We start from the raw sequence: 21,228 nt of genomic DNA, 5'->3' as shown, positions 1-21,228 counted from the left end.
TAGAATATTGCTTTATAAATGCTTTATGTGATGCTTATTAATGTACGAAGATCAAATGAAGAATCTTCTTTCCTCCTGGATAGCCGCAAATGCGTACAAGTGCAAATAACCTCAGCCTCACTGACCCTAAACTGATGCAAAACACTGTAAAACACTGCCTGATTTATGCCTGACCTCTCTGTACAATCTGGTCGCACTGTGGTTTACAAGATGTAACATAAAGCCCCCACAAAGGGGTATTCGTCTACAAGTTTATCTTATTATTAAAAATTTTCTCTGCAACCCATGTTTTTTGGTTCACGCCCCATGCACATACATTTTCTGGATAATCAAAATGACAATTTTCATAATATTATGGACTGTAGATGGTGAAATATGCAAATTCCAATTACTTAACACAATAATGCATCGACCCCAACCCTAACCCTCAACCCTAACCCTAACCCTAACCCTAAACCTCGACCCTAAACCCTAACCCTCGACCCTAAACCCTAACCCCTAAACCCTAACCCTCGACCCTAAACCCTAACCCTCAACCCTAACCCTCGACCCTAACCCTAACCCTAAACCCTAACCCTGACCCAGTATGGCCCATAAATGACGGAGCCTTTTGTTAGGCGCCTCAGGCTGCTTGTTGTGAGGCACCTCAGGCTGCTAACCAGGGTCCTTGCACAGTGTTTGAAGACCCGGCCCACATATTAGACCAGTCTTTCCTACCGAGCACACTGGTGGCCAATTTTGTCTGCTGCAAGCAGTGCTAATCGTGCCCGCTAGAGGGCGTCCAGCCGACCGGTAGCAGAGCTGATATTCTAGTTCTAGTCTAATGTAGTTGTATCCAATTACCCTGGTTGCGTTACGCTTCACCTCTACCAATACAACCCTTCACTGCTGACTGAGGAGCTTCGCAACTGACACATGCGCAGTACCGACTGCCTCTTTTCACCCTCACGACGCGAGTTCATATGCAGACTAGCCTTGTGCATCAAGAGCCACACCCTGATCAGCATTATTCCCCAACTCAGTCAGCAGAGGTCATAATTGCCAACTTTCTGCAGAATCAATTGCTACAGACCTCCAAACTTCATGTGGCCTTCAGATTAGCTCAAGAACAGTGCGTAGAGAGCTTCATGGAATGGGTTTCCATGGCAGAGCAGCCGCATTCAAGCCTCACATCACCGAGTGCAATGCAAAGCATTGGATGCAGTGGTGTAAAGCACGCCGCCACTGGACTCTAGAGCAGTGGAGACATGTTTGCTGGAGTGATGAATCACGCTTCTACGTCTTGCAATCCGATGGACAAGTCTGGGTTTGGTGGTTGCCAGGAGAACGGTACTTGTCTGACTGCATTGTGCCAAGTGTAAAATTTGGTAGAGGGGGATTATGGTGTGGGGTTGTTTTTCAGGAGTTGGGTTCGGCCCCTTAGTTCCAGTGAAAGGAACTCTTAATGCGTCAGCATACCAAGAGATTTTGGACAATTTCATGTTCCAAATTTTGTGGGAACAGTTTGGGGATGGCCCCTTCCTGTTCCAACATGACTGCGCACCAGTGCACAAAGCAAGGTCCATAAAGACACAGATGAGTGAGTTTGGTGTGGAAGAGTCCTGACCTCAACCTGATAGAACACCTTTGGGATGAATTAGAGCGGAGACTGTGAGCCAGGCCTTCTCATCCAACATCAGTGTCTGACCTCACAAATGCACTTCTGGAAGAATAGAATGGTCAAGAATTCTCAAAAACACCTTCCCAGAAGAGTTGAAGCTGTTATAGCTGCAAAGGGTGGGCCGACATCATATTAAACCCTATGGATTAAAAATGGGATGTCACTCAAGTTCATATGCGTATGAAGGTAGACGAGCGAATACCTCTTTACCCCGGTCAGCACCGGCCTCTTTCAGCCCCCCAACCAACAGGCGCCCTACAGAAGCAGGCCGAGTGTGACCCTGATTCACTGGCATATTAGAAACCAAAAAGCCGAGAACCCTCAGAGCCTCCGGCCGGCTGATTAAAGGGTGACAGGGGGTTCTTTTAAGTACGCAGCAAAGCAGTGAGTTTAATTTATATGGTAATCTACGCTTAACAGGAGAGCAACGGACTAGCCAAAGCCGTCCACTAAATCCACTATAAAGCCTGTCCGTCCGCTAATAGCTGCGCTGGTTTTACAGAGTCGTTGGGAATACATACAGCCTCGTTTCAGGAGGTGTTTCAGTATGTTTATGTCTTATCATTACAGTGCAGGATAAAAATGGGAGACTATTATGTACTTCCTAAACGTTTACTGTACGTCTAAAAGTATGTAGACACCTGACATTTGAGCATGTACTACTCCCAACACCCTAGGCATTACCATGGAGCTGGCACCCACTCTTCTGGGTAGGCTTTATGCTACATTTACCATTGTGCCTGAGGGAATTTGTGCCAATTTGGCTCAGGTCAGTGTTTCAATCCTTCCTAATGGCAATCACAGGGGTTAAGATCAAGGTTCTGAGCATGTTTCTTGTCAAACCTTGTCTTAAAGATTTCACGTTTTGACACCGATGAGCCATAACATTAAAACCACCTCCTTGTTTCTACGCTCAGTGTCCATTTTATCAGCTCCACTTACCATGTAGAAGCACTTTGTAGTTTTACAATTACTGACTGTAGTCCATCTGTTTCTCTGCGTACTTTGTTAGCCCCCTTTCACCCTGTTCTTTAATGGTCAGGACCCCCACAGGACCACCACAGAGCAGGTATTATTTGGGTGGTGGGTCATTCTCAGCACTGCAGTGACACTGACATGGTGATGGTGTGTTAGTGTGTGTTGTGCTGGTATGAGTGGATCAGACACAGCAGCGCTGCTGGAGTTTTTAAACACCTCACTGTCACTGCTGGACTGAGAATAGTCCACCAACCAAAAATATCCAGCAAACAGCACCCGTGGCCAGCGTCCTGTGACCACTAATGAAGGTCTAGAATATGACCAACTCAAACAGCAGCAGTAGATGAGCGATGGTCTCTGACTTTACATCTACAAGGTGGACCAACTAGGTAGGAGTGTCTAATAGAGTGGACAGTGAGTGGACACACCACCACCATGTCAGTGTCACTGCAGTGCTGAGAGTGATCCACCACCCAAATAATACCTGCTCTGTGGTGGTCCTGTGGGGACAGCATGAAAGGGGGCAAACAAAGCATGCAGAGAAACAGATGGACTACAGTCAGTTGTAAAACTACAAAGTGCTTCTATGTGGTAAGTGGAGCTGATAAAATGGACAGTGAGTGTAGAAACAAGGAGGTGGTTTTAATGTTATGGCTGATCAGTGTACACCTGTTAGCAATAGATAGTGTTGAAACACCTGAGGAAAATAAAAAAAGGGATGTCCACACACATTGGTCAAAAACTGGTTCTCCTTCAGCAGCAGGTGGATTGGCCACCCTAAATCTCCCCTAGACATTAGCCCTTCTGCCCTGAGTTTCCTAATAGACTCTTGCATTCACCTTAAACTTAATCAGATTGAAATGTTATGGATTTAGGCTTTGAGATTGAGGCTCAACAGACACAACTGGCTATGTGGGGGTGGCTGCCGAATGGAGATTAAGAGTCATGCCCTGTTGCACGGCCTAGTTTGGCTGACAGAGGGGGCATGGAGTTGCAGTATGTAAATTTGTGACTCGCGCTCCAGGTGGAAGAGTTTTCTATAAATATCAAGGCAAGTTCCTTTCCTCTTTGTCACGCATTGGCTACAACACCTCGTTCTCTAGACTGCCTGGGATAGAGCATTCGTATTGCGAAATCCTGTTCTCATTTCTGCACTATCCCTGTTTTATCCACTACCTCTGTAGCTGGTTGCAGATATTATATTTTGTATAACTGTTTATTACTTCGTATTTATCAACTGGCTGCTTTCCTTTTAATCCCCCTCTTTGCGTAGTTGTTATTTAGTCCCAATAATATCTAGGGATACACCTTGCCAAATGTTGGGTCTGTCCGAAAACCTAGTGAGCTGCCTTGTAATCTACTGCCTACCTGTGTACAGTAGCTGCCTAAGTAGAGCGGATTCTAATAAGACATCGACTTATAGGGCAGGTGATTTTGTCACTGCAGTTTCGCTTACTAAGCTAACAAAGTTAGCCTCAGGCCATTCAAACCAACGGACTGGGGCGGCACAACCCGCTAGCATGCCAGCTAACATCTCCCTTGGTGTACTGAAAACGGTTGAATTGTCACTGCTAAGGAAGCATCGGATGCTCCCTCATTATTCAGTCAGATTATCGCTTCGAAATAAGGCACCTCAGTAGGCAGCATTTTAAGGCATCTAGGAATTCAGACAGACTTCTTCTCAGGAGAGTGTAGGATGACGTAAAATGCATCTATATAGAAAGCTCACTAGGTTTTCGGACAGACTCATTGTTTAGGCATTTTACTATCTACCGTACTTAATATTGTAAAAAGATTCAGCAAAGCTGGAGAGATCTCAGTTTGTGTAGGACAAGGCCAGAACATTGCATAAGAAACCATCATGCTACTGTCATAAATATAGCCACACGGCTTTAGGAGTACTTCGGAAAATCATTGACATTTAACACAGTTCGCCGCTGCAGGTATTTTAGACACACTACTTAGACAGCGATTACGGCAATACCGTCGCTGCAGTTTTGCTTACTAAGCTAACACAGTTAGCGTCAGGCCATTCAAACCAACGGGCTGGGGCGGCACAACCCGCTAGCATGCCGGCTAACATCTCCCTTGGTGTACTGAAAACGGTTGAATTGTCACTGCTAAGGAAGCATCGGATGCTCCCTCATTATTCAGTCAGATTATCGCTTCAAAATAAGGCACCTCAGTAGGCAGCATTTTAAGGCATCTAGGAATTCAGACAGACTTCTTCTCAGGAGAGTGTAGGATGACGTAAAATGCATCTATGTAGAAAGCTCACTAGGTTTTCGGACAGACTCATAGGCATTTTACCATCTATCGTACTTAATATTGTTGAAAGATTCAGGGAATCTGCAGGTGCTCAGATCTCACTGTTAAATAGACCTGAGCTTTGAGCATTTAGACAGAACATGCTACTGTCATACATATAGCCACACGGGTTTAGGAGTACTTCGTAAAATCGTTGTCATTTAACACAGTACGCCGCTGCATCCAGAAATGACCTGAAAACCTGAAACTCTAATATGCAATCAATTCCTAGTCTCTGTCTAGTCCCTTAAATTTTCGAGGCACCTCATTGTCGGAAGTTTTTGCATGTCCACTAAAATTTTAAATGCAGCCGCACACCTGATTTTCAATCTACTTCTCTCTCTGTGCTAGCACCCAGGCGGTGGAATAAACATCCCGTCGCTTCTTAGACTGTTGTCTAGTAAGGAAATGTTTACCGAAGAGGCACTTTTGTCACTCTCTCCAGATAAGAGCGTTGGCTAAACGCCGTAAATGAAAATGCAAATGTAAACAGGGAGACGAACACATTACCTTCTCTATCAGTTTCTTTTCAGAGCATTGACTTTTTACTGCCGCACAAGAAAGAGGAGATAAGAGGAAAATTTCTAAAGTACATTAGCAGACACTTGCCAGTCCATTGGTAGATCAATTATGCGGTAATGAAGTTAACTTAGCCTCGAGCAGCACATTCAGACTTGTTGGACATTTCATTAGACAAGAACGTTTAAAGCTTATTAAAAGACGACGCTACATTCAAGTCCGCCGTTATAAGAGATATTTTAGAGGTTATACAAAGCTACTTAGATTTAAGTAGGGATACGGGACTAGCAACTGAGTAGACAGTAAGTGTTGAAACAAGGAGGTGGTTTTAATGTAGCAGTGGCAAAGGCTTCCATTTAGCCTTTAGCTTTTAGCATAGCATTTAGCTTACGGTTTGTTCTGTGAGTGTTTTGGTTGTTGTTTAGTGTTGTAGTATTAGCATTTGCGTTCACTGTGTTTTCTGTATGCTGTTTTTCTATATGTATAAATTGATTTTAACCTTGCGTTAGCATAGTGGCTACTTGTTACACAATCAGACCACCTAGTTGTGAAGTATTTTACTATATACAGATGTAGTCCAGCAGCATTGCTGTGTCTGATCCACTCATACCAGCACAACACACACTAACACACCATCACCATGTCGGTCACTGCAGTGCTGAGAATGACCCACCACCCAAATAATACCTGCTCAGTAGTGGTTCTGTGGGGGTCCTGACCACTGAAGAACAGCATGAAAGTGGGGGAAAAAAGCATGCAGAGACACAGATGGACTACAGTCAGTAATTGTAGAACTACAAAGTGCTTCTATGTGGTAAGTGGAGCTGATAAAATGGACAGTGAGTGTAGAAACAAAGAGGTGTTTTTGCAGGATGGACCCCTTTGTATGTGCATCTTACCTGTGACCAGCTCTCTGATATCCACATCCGAGGTCTTCCTCAGCAGACGCACCAGGGCTGGAATTCCACCACAGTTTTTCAGAGCGATCTTGTTGTCGTCGTTAGCTTTGCCGTAAACAAGGTTCCTCAAAGCTCCACAGGCACTGCGGTGGACTTCGGCCATTCTGTGGTCCAGCAGATCTACCAGCAAAGGTATGCCACCCTGCCGCCGAATCTGGGGGAAGAAATGTCAATGTTGGTAGTGTTGGTACTGCACAGTCTTTTTACTACTATTCACTACTATTTGCACTGATCCTTGTTTCTATACTCAATGTCCATTTCAGCATATCAGCTCCACTTACCATATAGGAGCACTTTGTAGTTCTACAATTACTGACTGTAATCCATCTGTTTCTCTGCATGCTTTTTTAACCTGCTTTCACCCTGTTCTTCAATGGCCAGGATCCCTACAGGACCACTACAGAGCAGGTATCATTTAAGTGGTGGATCATTTTTGGCACCACAGTAACACTGACATGGTGGTGGTGTGTTAGTGTGTATTGTGCTGGAGTTTTTAAACACCGTGTCCACTCACTGTCCACTCTGTAAGACATTCCTACCTAGTTGGTCCACCTTGCAGATGTAAAGTCAGAGACGATCGCTCATCTATTGCTGCTGTTTGACTTGGTCATCTTCTAGACCTCAATTGGTGGTCATAGGACGCTGCCCACGGGGCGCTGTTGGCTGGATATTTTTGGTCGGTGGACTATTCTCAGTCCAGCAGTGAAATTGCTGTGTCTGATCCACTCATACCATGTCAGTTTCACTGCAGTGCTGAGAATGATCCACTACCTAAATAATACCTGCTCTGCTCTGTAGTGGTCCTGTGGGGGTCCTGACTATTGAAGAACAGCATGAACGGAGGCTAACAAAGCATGCAGAGAAACAGATAGACTACAGTCAGTAATTGTAGAACTACAAAAGTGCTTCTATATGGTAAGATCCAGAAACGCCTCAGACTACCCCAACGTTCAAATATCTAGATCTACTTTAGATTTACTTTAAAAATCAATGCATCAATCACCCATTCGAGAATCAACGGCATGACTAAGTCTGTCAACAAGTCCTTTGTTTTCTCCATCAATCAATTAAAGCAAAAGCCAAGTTCATTACCGGCTCTCCTATGAAGTGCCGAGTGCGCCCGAATAAGCGCTGCTTTTAATCACCGTGATTGACACCGGCTCCTACTTCGCACTCGCTTCCTCTCTCCAGACCCTCGTGGCTTGATGAGACGAACGAATAAACAAGTCAACTGCCATGTCAGACACGTTCTTTAACACTCGGAGCGCTTCGGATTCCTGTCAATACACGCAGCACTCGCGGGGCAGAGAGCGGAAATACATGTACAATACGCTGTCTGACTGATTAGCATCGTGAGTTAGCTGTCTTGAAGTGTCCTGTTTAGCCCAAACTTTGTCTATAATCTACAACCCAAAATCTTTATTTCATTTGTTAATATACCTGCATTCCTTCATTTCAGGCCTGCAACACATTCCAAAAAAAGTTGGGACGGGGGCAATATAGGGCTAGTAATGAGATGATTGTAATCAAAGCAGCATCCAGGAAAGGCTGAATCTTTGATAAGTAAAGATGAAAGATTGGAAGGGATTTGCATATTCCTCCCTCTACAGTGCATAATATTATTCAACGATTCAAGGAATTTGAGAGTTTTAGTACGTAAAAATCAAGCGCGCAGACTTAAGCTGAGCCTGTGATCTTCTTTGTCGAGCTCTACAATACAGAGTTACATGCACAAATGCCACTTAAAACTTACTGTGCAAAAAAGAAGCCTTATGTTAACCATGTCCAGAAGCGGCGTCGACTTCTCTGGGCTCGGAGGCATCCAGGATGGACCATCACACAGTGGAACCATGTATTGTGGTCAGATGAATCAGCATGACAGGTGTTTTTTTGGACCATCCAGACTGTAATCAGGAACAAGTCCAAAAGCCAGGGTGTGTCATGGTACGGGGTTGTGTCCGTGCCCTTGGCAAAGGTCATTAACACTTCTGTGATGGCAGCATTAATGCAGAAAAGTACACTGAGATCTTAGAGCAACATGTGCTGCCTTCAGGACGTCATCTTTTCCAGGGACATCTGCAGAAGAAGCTGAGGAAAAAGAGGGTACGGGTACTGGACTGGCCTGACCTGTCCCCAGTAGAGAATGTGTGGAGGCCATGATGGCGTTTCCCCCTTTTTTCTCAAATTCTAGAGGGATACAATTCCCATGTGTATCTTTCCTCTACTGCTACAGATCCCTACTCTACAGTCACGCACTGCTCTCCATTATTCACCATCTCTATGCAGGCTACATCAACCAGCCAGCAGAGTAATGAGAAATCCTGTCAACCATTCATCCCAACGGACGTAGCCAATAGTGTCTGTGTAGGCGCCCGTCCAGACAACAACGCAGCCACCCCAGCCCCCCTGTTTAATTTATTTATGTTTTACATAAGTTACTGCAGTTGGGTTTAAACCAATAATCTACTATTGCATTAGTTCATATGTGTTGTTGCATAGCAACAAGCAAATAAAGGTCTCTGCTTTTCTTCGCATTTCTAGTTTGGTTCCCGGTCTCGGCTCCTCTTCGGAAAGCTGTTTCTTTGTTCATTGTCGACACCTGCTCCTCAGTCACATTTCATTAGAGCACCAGATTTCTCTCTCAGGGGAACTAAGGTGTCGAGACCTTCAGTTTGGCCCATAATTGAAATATCAGCTGTCGAAGTGGGAAATGAATTTAAACGACTTTGAACCGATGGAGTTAATTAAGAAACGACTTCTTTGTTGGGTAATTGGTTAATTGGTTATATACACTGATCAGCCATAACATTAAAACCACCTCGTTGTTTCTACACTCACTGTCCATTTTATCAGCTCCACTTACCATATAGAAGTCCATCTATTTCTCTGCATGCTTTGTTAGCCCCCTTTCATGCTGTTCTTCAATGGTCAGGACTCTCCCAGGACCACCACTGAGCAGGTATTATTTAGGTGGTGGATCATTCTCAGCACTGCAGTGACACTGACATGGTGCTGGTGTGTTAGTGTGTGTTGTGCTGGAGTTTTTAAATACCGTGTCCACTCACTGTCCACTCTATTAGACACTCCTACCTAGTTGGTCCACCTTGTTGATGCAAAGTCAGAAATCGCTCATCTATTGCTGCATCTATTCTTCTAGATCTTCATCAGTGGTAACAGGACGCTGCCGACGGGGCGCTGTTGGCTGGATATTTTAGGTTGGTGGATTTTTCTCAGTCCAGCACTGACAGTGAAGTGTCATACCACTCATACCAGTACAACACACACTAACACACCACCACTATTGTCCTGACCATTGAAGAACAGCATGAAAGGGGGCTAACAAAGCATGCAGAGAAACAGATGGACTACAGTCAGTAATTGTAGAACTACAAAGTGCTTCTATATGGTAGGAGGTGGTTTTAATGTTATGGCTGTTATGGTGATTCTTCTTTTTGCAAATCTCAGCTTGTTTGGAAGCTTGGGTCAGAGAGCAAAGTCAGTCTATGTATGGCATCCCAAGAGCTGTGAAGGTCAAGGGCCCACACCTCGACCCACTAAGCTACCACTGTCCCAAACATCCCTAATACAGTGTATCACAAAAGTGAGTACACCCCTCACATTTCTGCAAATATTTCATTATATCTTTTCATGGGACAACACTATAGAAATAAAACTTGGATATAACTTAGAGTAGTCAGTGTACAACTTGTATAGCAGTGTAGATTTACTGTCTTCTGAAAATAACTCAACACACAGCCATTAATGTCTAAATGGCTGGCAACATAAGTGAGTACACCCCACAGTGAACATGTCCAAATTGTGCCCAAAGTGTCAATATTTTGTGTGACCACCATTATTATCCAGCACTGCCTTAACCCTCCTGGGCATGGAATTCACCAGAGCTGCACAGGTTGCTACTGGAATCCTCTTCCACTCCTCCATGATGACATCACGGAGCTGGTGGATGTTAGACACCTTGAACTCCTCCACCTTCCACTTGAGGATGCGCCACAGGTGCTCAATTGGGTTTAGTCCATCACCTTTACCTTCAGCTTCCTCAGCAAGGCAGTTGTCATCTTGGAGGTTGTGTTTGGGGTCGTTATCCTGTTGGAAAGCTGCCATGAGGCCCAGTTTTCGAAGGGAGGGGATCATGCTCTGTTTCAGAATGTCACAGTACATGTTGGAATTCATGTTTCCCTCAATGAACTGCAGCTCCCCAGTGCCAGCAACACTCATGCAGCCCAAGACCATGATGCTACCACCACCATGCTTGACTGTAGGCAAGATACAGTTGTCTTGGTACTTCTCACCAGGGCGCCGCCACACATGCTGGACACCATCTGAGCCAAACAAGTTTATCTTGGTCTCGTCAGACCACAGGGCATTCCAGTAATCCATGTTCTTGGACTGCTTGTCTTCAGCAAACTGTTTGCGGGCTTTCTTGTGCGTCAGCTTCCTTCTGGGATGACGACCATGCAGACCGAGTTGATGCAGTGTGCGGTGTATGGTCTGAGCACTGACAGGCTGACCTCCCACGTCTTCAACCTCTGCAGCAATGCTGGCAGCACTCATGTGTCTATTTTTTAAAGCCAACCTCTGGATATGACGCCGAAGACGTGGACTCAACTTCTTTGGTCGACCCTGGCGAAGCCTGTTCCGAATGGAACCTGTCCTGGAAAACCGCTGTATGACCTTGGCCACCATGCTGTAGCTCAGTTTCAGGGTGTTAGCAATCTTCTTATAGCCCAGGCCATCTTTGTGGAGAGCAACAATTCTATTTCTCACATCCTCAGAGAGTTCTTTGCCATGAGGTGCCATGTTGAATATCCAGTGGCCAGTATGAGAGAATTGTACCCAAAACACCAAATTTAACAGCCCTGCTCCCCATTTACACCTGGGACCTTGACACATGACACCAGGGAGGGACAACGACACATTTGGGCACAATTTGGACATGTTCACTGTGGGGTGTACTCACTTATGTTGCCAGCTATTTAGACATTAATGGCTGTGTGTTGAGTTATTTTCAGAAGACAGTAAATCTACACTGCTATACAAGCTGTACACTGACTACTCTAAGTTATATCCAAGTTTCATGTCTATAGTGTTGTCCCATGAAAAGATATAATGAAATATTTGCAGAAATGTGAGGGGTGTACTCACTTTTGTGATACACTGTATATACAGTGGTACCTTGAAAGTCAACGTCATTTGGTTCTGGGAGTGGCGTTGAGTTTTAAGGTATTTTTTCCTATAAGGATGTATGGGAAACATGTTAATGCGTTCCATGGTCCTGTGGAACTGCATGTATTTTGGGTAAATGTAAAATAATGGGGCAGTGTATGGGACAGTGGTGGGCAGCGTAGTGAGTAGAGCTTTGGGCTAGCAACTGAATGGTTGAGAGTTCAAATCCCAGCTAGGTCCTGCAGCCACCGTTGGGCTCTTGAGCTCTAGGGTCAGAGCACAGTGTCAGCCATCGTACGGCTCCCCTGGAGCAGACAGGGTTAAGGACTTTGCCCTAGCAGAGCCAGGATTCAAACTCACAATCTTCAGACTGATAGCCCAACTATGTGAACTCAGCAGGTTTCCAGCATAATGTACAACTTCTTCAGCTCTCCTAGCTCTGCTGAGGTCTCCAGAGGTAAGTGCGTAGATATCTCCTCCAATCCCTTCCTGGCGCACGGACAAACCCTCAATCCATCCCGAAGAGCAGGGCTAATCTAATCTCGCTCATTTGGTGCACAACAATAGACCGAAAGCTGTCTGGCTCCGAATCCATCCACACGTTCGCGGGGCCACTTCTGAGAATACGGTCTGCTTTGACGCGGCGCGTATCTCGACACAACAGAATGGCGGAGACGCACTTAATTACCGTGATCAGCGACTGTTAAGGTGCAACAGATGTTTTGAAGCGTGTGGAAAAACAATAAGAAACTAAAGACCACAGACTGGAAGCGGGAACGGGTCCTTAATTACGGTCTGTTCCGTTGATGAACCCGAAACGACAGTGTGAGGCAGCCAAGGAGAGGTTACTTTTGTTAGAAAAGTCAATACATGGCTAAAAGTATGTGGACACCCCTTAGAATTTGAGGTAACTTTTCAACAAGCACATTTTTATTGATGTGACCACAGAACGTGTAGTCTAGTTCATGGCTATTGGACCATTGAGCACTTGGAACACATTCTCTGGAGTAGCAAATCTGGCAACACTTAGATTGGTTTGCTATCTAGAGATAGATCAACCCCATCCAACACCTTTAGGATTAATAAAACGAAGAATTTTAGCCATCAAAGCAGTTTAAAACCATGATGCACCATTCACCATGCTTCACAGCTATGACGAGAATTTCGGCCAACAAACCCGACATTATGTAGTTCATGGCTATTGGACCCTCGAGCATTTGGAACACATTCTCTGGAGTAAGAAATCCCACTCTGGCAACACTTAGATTGGTTTGCTATTTAGAGATAGATCAATCCCATCCAACACCTTCAGGATTAATTAATACAGAGAATTTTGGCCATCAAAGCAGTTTAAAAACATGATGCACCCTTCACCGTGCTTCACAGCTATGACGAGAATTTTGGCCAACAAAGCCATTCAAAACCATGATGCACCCTTCGCCATGCTTCACAGATTCGTCAAGAATTTCGACCAACAAAGCGGTTCAAATCCATGATGCACCTCTCACCATGCTTCACAGCTTCAATGAGAATTTTGCCCAACAACGCAGTTCAAAACCATGATGCACCCTTCACTATGCTTCACAGCTTTGACGAGAGGTTGAGCCATCAAAGAGGCTTAAAACCACGGTGCACACTTCACCATGCTTCACAGCTTTGATGAGAATTTCGGCCAACACAGCAGATCAAAATCAAGATGCACCCTTCACCATGCTTCACAGCTTTGACAAGAATTTTGGCCAACAAAGCGGTTCAAAACCATGATGCACGCTTCACCATTATTTTGGCCAACAAAGCGGCTCAAAATTAAGATACAACCTACACCATGCTTCACAGCTTTGACAAGAATTTTGACCAATAAAAAGGTTAAAAAAAACATGATGCACCCTTCATCATGCTTTACAGCTTTGACTAGAATTGTGACCAACTAAGCGGTTCAAAACCATGATGCACCCTTCACCATGCTTCACAGCTTCTAAGCAGTTTAAAACCATGATGCACCCTTCAGCATGCTTTACAGCTTTGTCAAGAATTTCACCCAACAACACGGTTCAAAACCACGATGCACCCTTCACCATGCTTCACAAGACCACAATGCACCCTTCACCATGCTTCACAGCTCTGTTGAGAATTTTGGCCAACAACGCGGTTACAAAACCGTTATGCACCCTTCACAATGCTTCACAGCTTCGACTAGAATTGTGACCAACAAAGCGATTTAAAACCATGATGCACCCTTCACCATGCTTCACGAAACCATGATGCACCCTTCGCCATGCTTCACAGCTTCAAAGTAGTTTAAAACTATGATGCACCCTTCAGCATGCTTTACAGCTTTGACTAGAATTGTGACCAACTAAGTGCACCCTTCACCATGCTTCACAGCTTCAAAGCAGTTTAAAACCATGATACACCCTTCAGCATGCTTTACAGCTTCGTCGAGAATTTCACTTAACAACATGGTTCAAAACCACGATGCACCCTTCACCATGTTTCACAGCTTGGACTAGAATTTTGACCAACACAGTGGTTCAAAACCAAGATGCACCCTTCGCCATGCTTCACAGCTTCAAAGTAGTTTAAAACTATGATGCACCCTTCAGCATGCTTTACAGCTTTGACTAGAATTGTGACCAACTAAGTGCACCCTTCACCACGCTTCACAGCTTCAAAGCAGTTTAAAACCATGATACACCCTTCAGCATGCTTTACAGCTTTGTCGAGAATTTCACTTAACAACACGGTTCAAAACCACGATGCACCCTTCACCATGTTTCACAGCTTGGACTAGAATTTTGACCAACACAGCGGTTCAAAACCAAGATGCACCCTTCACCATGCTTTACAGCTTCGACAAGAATTTCAGCCAACAAAGCGGGTAAAGCACCATTTGGGATACCATTTAGAGTGATGGGCGCACTATGGAACACAGTCAGTGGTTAGCTTGTACATGGATACAACCCAATATACCCAATATACCACATACCCAATATAAAGCCATGGTCTCTAACACGGTTGCCAGATATATATCCATTCATTCCTACCCAGGTCTGACAGCAAAAAGCAGACCAAAAACTTCCGCATGCTGAAATCCAGGAGGCACTAAGACCCCGAGGCCATAACACAGCCCAGCAGGTATAACAAGCAACATCTCAGGATCAGCGTTTCCTAAACGCCTCTCGATGGCCCTCGGCAGGGTGATGCAGCGTGGTGTCATTTTTCACCATCCGTTAGCCTAATGCGAGAGGGCCCGCGCCGCCGTACACGCCGGGAAAATGAATGGCAGTCGTGAAATAACCTGTCCAGAGCCGCACAACCATCTGCCATGTGCTGTCACATGTAATTAACTCTACACCTCAAACTCGAGGCTGTGCTCCTCAAACCATCCTGCTGACAGAGGCCACACCCATCAGGGAATACCGATTCCATGACAGGGTGAACATGGTCTGCAACAATGCTTAGGTAGGTGGTACGTGTCAAAGTAACATCCACATGGATGGCAGGACCCAAGGTTTCCCAGCAGAACATCGCCCAAAGCATCACACTGCCTCCGCCCGGCTTGCCTTCTTCCCATAGTGCATCCTGGTGCCATGTGTTCCCCAGGTAAGCGACACACACGCACCCGGCCATTCATGTGATGTAAAAGAAAACGTGATTCATCAGACCAGGCCACCTTCTTCCATTGCTCCGGGGTCCATTTCCGATGCATTGTTGGTGCTTTCGGTGGTGGACAGGGGTCAGCATGGGCACCCTGACTGGTCTGCGGCTATGCAGCCCCATAAGCAACAAACTGTCATGCACTGTGTGTGTATTCTGACACCTTTCTATCAGAACCAGCATTAACTTCTTCAGCAATTTGAGCTACAGGAGCTCGTCTGTTAGATCGGACCACACGGGCCATCAGTGACCCTGTCGCCGGTTTACCACTGTTCCCTCCATGGACCACTTTTGATAGATACTGACCACTGCAGACCGGGAACACCCCACAAGAGCTGCAGTTTTGGAGATGCTCTGACCCAGTCGTCTTGTTATCACAATTTGGCCCCCACCCAATAACAGGTGCCATGATGAAGAGATAATCAGTGTTATTCACTTCACCTGTCAGTGGTCATAATGTTATGCCTCGTCGGTGTATAAGCCAGTTTGAATAAATGGTCCCGGCACATGATGAAGTATTCTGCATCATTATCACACATCCGTTAATGAAACGCTTCCGACTCCGCTCGAGCATCCCCCGCAAACTCAATCTCAGAGCTCATTTCCAGATGTAGCGCGAACGCAAGACAAATCAGAGCGAACGGAGTGTCGCAAGTTGGCTTAATAAATGTGACAGTCTCCGAACGCGAAGGAGTAATCATGTGACCGGTGCTCACTGGAAAATAAACTCATTTAAGAGCCGCTGCTTTTTTTTATTATTATTATCATTAAATTACATTTTGTGGTTTCTCGGCTGGCTCCTCACTCTCTGTGGATCATTTTTTGCTATTTCAGATTTATTCTATAAATGTAATATCTGTGAACCTCTGGGATATAATTACAGAGCTGCTTTATGAAGAATGGCTGTCGATACATTGCTTTACATCAGTTTGAATCTCAGCTCTGCTACCGGTCGGCTGGGCGCCTTGAATGCAGCAGACAAAATTGGCTTCTAGTCTGCTGGGTGGGAAAGGACAGGACTAAAAAGGGTGTTGGGTCTTCAACGCTGTGTAAGAACCCTGGTTAGTAGCCCAAAAGCAGAGATCAGTGTGTAACTCTCTATGTGTGGGACTGGCATCAAACGTGAATCCACCTAAGTATGTTCAAATAAGAAGCGTTTGTTAGAAGGGAGTGTTTGTTGGGCAAATATACCCCTCTCGGATCGATCGGGGTCCCCAGTACTGTCTAAGAACCCTGGTTAGTAGCCCAAAAGCAGAGATCAGTGCGTGACTCTCCATGTGTGGGACTGGCCTCAAACAAAAATCCACCTAAGTATGGGCAAACAAGAAGCGATTGGAGGTAGCGTGTGTTGGGCAAATATACCCCCCTCGGGTGCAATCGGGGTCTCCAGTACCATGTACGAACCAGTACCGTGTAAGAACGTGTACTGTGTAAGAACCCTGGTTAGTAGCCCGAAAGAAGAGATCAGTGCGTGACTCTCCATGCGTGGGAATGGCCTCACATGCAAATCCACCTAAGTATGGGCAAATAAGAAGCGTTTGTTAGAAGGGAGCGTGTGTTGGGCAAATATACCCCCCTAGATGCACTCGGGGTCCCAGTATCATGTAAGAACCAGTATTGTCTAAAAACCCTGGTTAGTAGCCCAAAAGCAGAGATCAGGGTGTGACTCTCCATGCGAGGGACTGGCCTCAAACACGAATCCACCTAAGTATGGGCAAATAAACAGCAATCGGAGGTAGTGTGTGCTGGGCAAATATACCCCCCCCGGATGTGATTGGGGTCACCAGCATTGTGTAAGAACCAGTACTGTGTAAGAACCCTGATTAGTACTCCAAAAGTGGAGATCAGTGCATGACTCTCCATGAGTGGGACTGGCCTCAAACACGAATCCACCCAAGTATGGGCAAATAAGAAGTGATTGGAGGGAGCAAGTCATGTAAATATACTCCTCTCAAATGCAATCGGGGTCCCCAGTACTGTCTAAGAACCCTGGTTAGTAGCCCGAAAGCAGAGATCAGTGCGTGACTCTCCATGTATGGGACTGGCCTCAAACGCGAATCCATCTAAGTATGTGCAAATAAGAAGCGTTTGTTAGAAGGGAGCGTTTGTTGGGCAAATATACTCCTCTCAGATCAATCGAGGTCCCCAGTACTGTCTAAGAACGCTGATTAGTAGCCCAAAAGTGGAGATCAGTGCGTGACTCTCCATGCGTGGGACTGGCCTCAAACGTAAATCCACCTAAGTATGTGCAAATAAGAAGCGTTTGTTAGAAGAGAGCGTTTGTTGGGCAAATATACCCCTCTCGCATGCAATTGGGGTCCCCAATACCATGTAAGAACCTGTACTGTTTAAGAAGCCCAAAAACAGAGATCAGTGTGTGATTCTCCATGTGTGGGACTGGCCTCAAACGCGAATCCACCAAAGTATGGGCAAATAAGAAGGGTTCGGAGGGAGCATGCCAGGTCAATATACCCCTCTCGGATGCAGTCCGTCGGTCCCCAGTACTGTCTAAGAACCCTGGTTAGTAGCCCGAAAGCGGGGATCAGTGTGTGACTCTCCATGAGTGGGACTGGCCTCAAATGCGAATCCACCTAAGTACAGTGTATCACAAAAGTGAGTACACCCCTCACATTTCTGCAGATATTTAAGTATATCTTTTTATGGGACAACACTGACAAAATGACACTTTGACACAATGAAAAGTAGTCTGTGTGCAGCTTATATAACAGTGTAAATTTATTCTTCCCTCAAAATAACTCAATATACAGCCATTAATGTCTAAACCACCGGCAACAAAAGTGAGTACACCCCTTAGTGAAAGTTCCTGAAGTGTCAATATTTTGTGTGGCCACCATTATTTCCCAGAACTGCCTTAACTCTCCTGGGCATGGAGTTTACCAGAGCTTCACAGGTTGCCACTGGAATGCTTTTCCACTCCTCCATGACGACATCACGGAGCTGGCGGATATTCGAGACGTTGCGCTCCTCCACCTTCCGCTTGAGGATGCCCCAAAGTTGTTCTATTGGGTTTAGGTCTGGAGACATGCTTGGCCAGTCCATCACCTTTACCCTCAGCCTCTTCAATAAAGCAGTGGTCGTCTTAGAGGTGTGTTTGGGGTCATTATCATGCTGGAACACTGCCATGCGACCCAGTTTCCAGAGGGAGGGGATCATGCTCTGCTTCAGTATTTCACAGTACATATTGGAGTTCATGTGTCCCTCAATGAAATGTAACTCCCCAACACCTGCTGCACTCATGCAGCCCCAGACCATGGCATTCCCACCACCATGCTTTACTGTAGGCATGACACACTTATCTTTGTACTCCTCACCTGATTGCCGCCACACATGCTTGAGACCATCTGAACCAAACAAATTAATCTTGGTCTCATCAGACCATAGGACATGGTTCCAGTAATCCATGTCCTTTGTTGACATGTCTTCAGCAAACTGTTTGCGGGCTTTCAGCCATGCAGACCAATTTGATGTAGTGTGCGGCGTATGGTCTGAGCACTGACAGGCTGACCCCCCACCTTTTCAATCTCTGCAGCAATGCTGACAGCACTCCTGCGCCTATCTTTCAAAGACAGCAGTTGGATGTGACGCTGAGCACGTGCACTCAGCTTCTTTGGACGACCAACGCGAGGTCTGTTCTGAGTGGACCCTGCTCTTTTAAAACGCTGGATGATCTTGGCCACTGTGCTGCAGCTCAGTTTCAGGGTGTTGGCAATCTTCTTGTAGCCTTGGCCATCTTCATGTAGAACAACAATTCGTCTTTTAAGATCCTCAGAGAGTTCTTTGCCATGAGGTGCCATGTTGGAACTTTCAGTGACCAGTATGAGAGAGTGTGAGAGCTGTACTACTAAATTGAACACACCTGCTCCCTATGCACACCTGAGACCTAGTAACACTAACGAGTCACATGACATTTTGGAGGGAAAATGACAAGCAGTGCTCAATTTGGACGTTTAGGGGTGTAGTCTCTTAGGGGTGTACTCACTTTTGTTGCCGGTGGTTTAGACATTAATGGCTGTATATTGAGTTATTTTGAGGGAAGAATAAATTTACACTGTTATATAAGCTGCACACAGACTACTTTTCATTGTGTCAAAGTGTCATTTTGTCAGTGTTGTCCCATGAAAAGATATACTTAAATATCTGCAGAAATGTGAGGGGTGTACTCACTTTTGTGATACACTGTATGTCAGAGGGAGCTCGGTCAGCTTTTCTGTAGGCAGAGAACAAAAACGCAGCTTACCTCAGCTTTAATCTTGTTGTCCCCGAAGCACAGGTGCTGTAGGTACGCAGCTGCGTTGGACTGGACCGAGGGGAACTGATGCTGCAACATCTGGATGACTTCCGGCAGCTCGGGGTCTCGCCAGCCAAACTCCCTAGAGAGAAAGTACAGTACTGTTTTAGTACAGTCCATATATTTCGACTAGAGTTGATGGCCTATGATACTCCTGCCTTGACGAGGCGACGAGAGTCACTGCTGCAATATCGATTAGATGAAACCCTGTTCCAGCCCTTCCTCCCTTAGACACCGGAGGTCGGTTAAAACCTAGGGGCTCAAACTGTCAAGTGGTCATGGGCCAACCTAAGTATCTAAATGATCTTCTTTCTTTATTATTCTTAATTCAAGTCAAGTTAAGACCAAACTGACAGCAAAGCAACCCAACGCTGCTAGTCTGAATGTAGGGTTAGAGTCAGGGTTCGCTACTGGGGCACAGAGAAGTCACCTACTATAGTCACCCACTACAGAATCGAATATTCTGCTATGCAATAAACAAACAGCGTACACACACACACACACAAACAAACACACAGACTAGGACATAATGTTTGACTCCATCGCCAGGCAAAGCATCTAAATGAAAGTCGTTATCAGACACGGATAAGCATCTGATAACCGGCGCACCAGAAGCCAAACGCAGAGCGGCTAGCAGCAGATAACAATCGCGGCGTGCTAAATCCGCTGGCCATCCATTTGAAACGAAAACGATCTGCTGATAAGATAATAACAGCTCTTTGAATTCGGTTCATTAAAGTTAGCATAGATGCAATGATACTGTAAACGAAATGCTAACAAAAACGCCAACCAGAGGTGGCAACAAGTGTTTTTATCCTGGTCAGGGTGGGTTGCACTGCTTCGGGTTCTATCACTGGAAGATCAGTCGGCAATACACCCTGGATAGAGTGCAGGTCCATCATGAAGTCCCCAAAGCTGAACAGAATCAATATCACTTGCTGTGCAACCATCATATTAGTAAGAGAGTGCAGGTGCTAGACTGGCCAGCCAGCAGTCCAGACCTGTCTTCCATTAAAAATGCTGCTGTTGGTAAATGTTAAACTAATGTAACGCAGAGGTAAACATGCCCCTACGCCAACTTTTTTATATGTATAAAAAATAATAAAATAAATAAAAATATAAATAAATACATAAAAATATAAATAAATACATACATACATACATACATGAATAAATACATTAAAAAATAAATAATAAATAAATAAAATAAATAAATGAAAAAATAATAAAAAGTTAGTTGTTTAGTTGAAACATTGAATTAAAATTATTAAATTATTATATTTATTTATTATAACCTAAAATTTACTTTTATCATATTGTTACAATTATTATATTTATTATTATAAAAAAATAATTATTTATTTAATTAAATACATAGATTAGCACATCACTGCTGTCCCACTGTTTTTGGAATTGGGTTTGTTGTAGCTTCAAATAAATAAATAATATAAAAAATAAAATAAATAAAAAAATAAAATAAATAAAATAATAAAATAAAATAAATAAAGTAAATTAAAAAATTAAAAAAATTTAAAAACTAAGTTGTTTGGTTGAAACATTAAATTAACATTATTAAATTATTACATTTATTTAATTATTATTATTATTATATTATTATAATGATTATATTTATTATAATAAAATATAATTATTTA

General features: G+C 44.6%; 1 protein-coding gene across 1 annotated transcript in view; it reads right to left on the bottom strand.

The window, feature by feature from the left end:
* The window catches only part of LOC134301329 (catenin delta-2-like), a 190,598-nt gene that overhangs the window by 93,105 nt on the left and 76,265 nt on the right, over positions 1-21,228 (bottom strand). Inside the window, exons 5-6 of the mRNA XM_062985993.1 lie at positions 19,523-19,655; positions 6,364-6,577 (exon numbers count right to left, since the gene is read on the bottom strand). Coding sequence (XP_062842063.1) covers positions 6,364-6,577; positions 19,523-19,655 — 347 coding nt within the window. The remainder of the gene's footprint in view (positions 1-6,363; positions 6,578-19,522; positions 19,656-21,228) is intronic.

The sequence above is a fragment of the Trichomycterus rosablanca genome, chromosome 23, assembly GCF_030014385.1.
Source record: "Trichomycterus rosablanca isolate fTriRos1 chromosome 23, fTriRos1.hap1, whole genome shotgun sequence".
NCBI lineage: Eukaryota > Metazoa > Chordata > Actinopteri > Siluriformes > Trichomycteridae > Trichomycterus > Trichomycterus rosablanca.
This window is presented reverse-complemented; position numbering and strand designations above follow the sequence as displayed.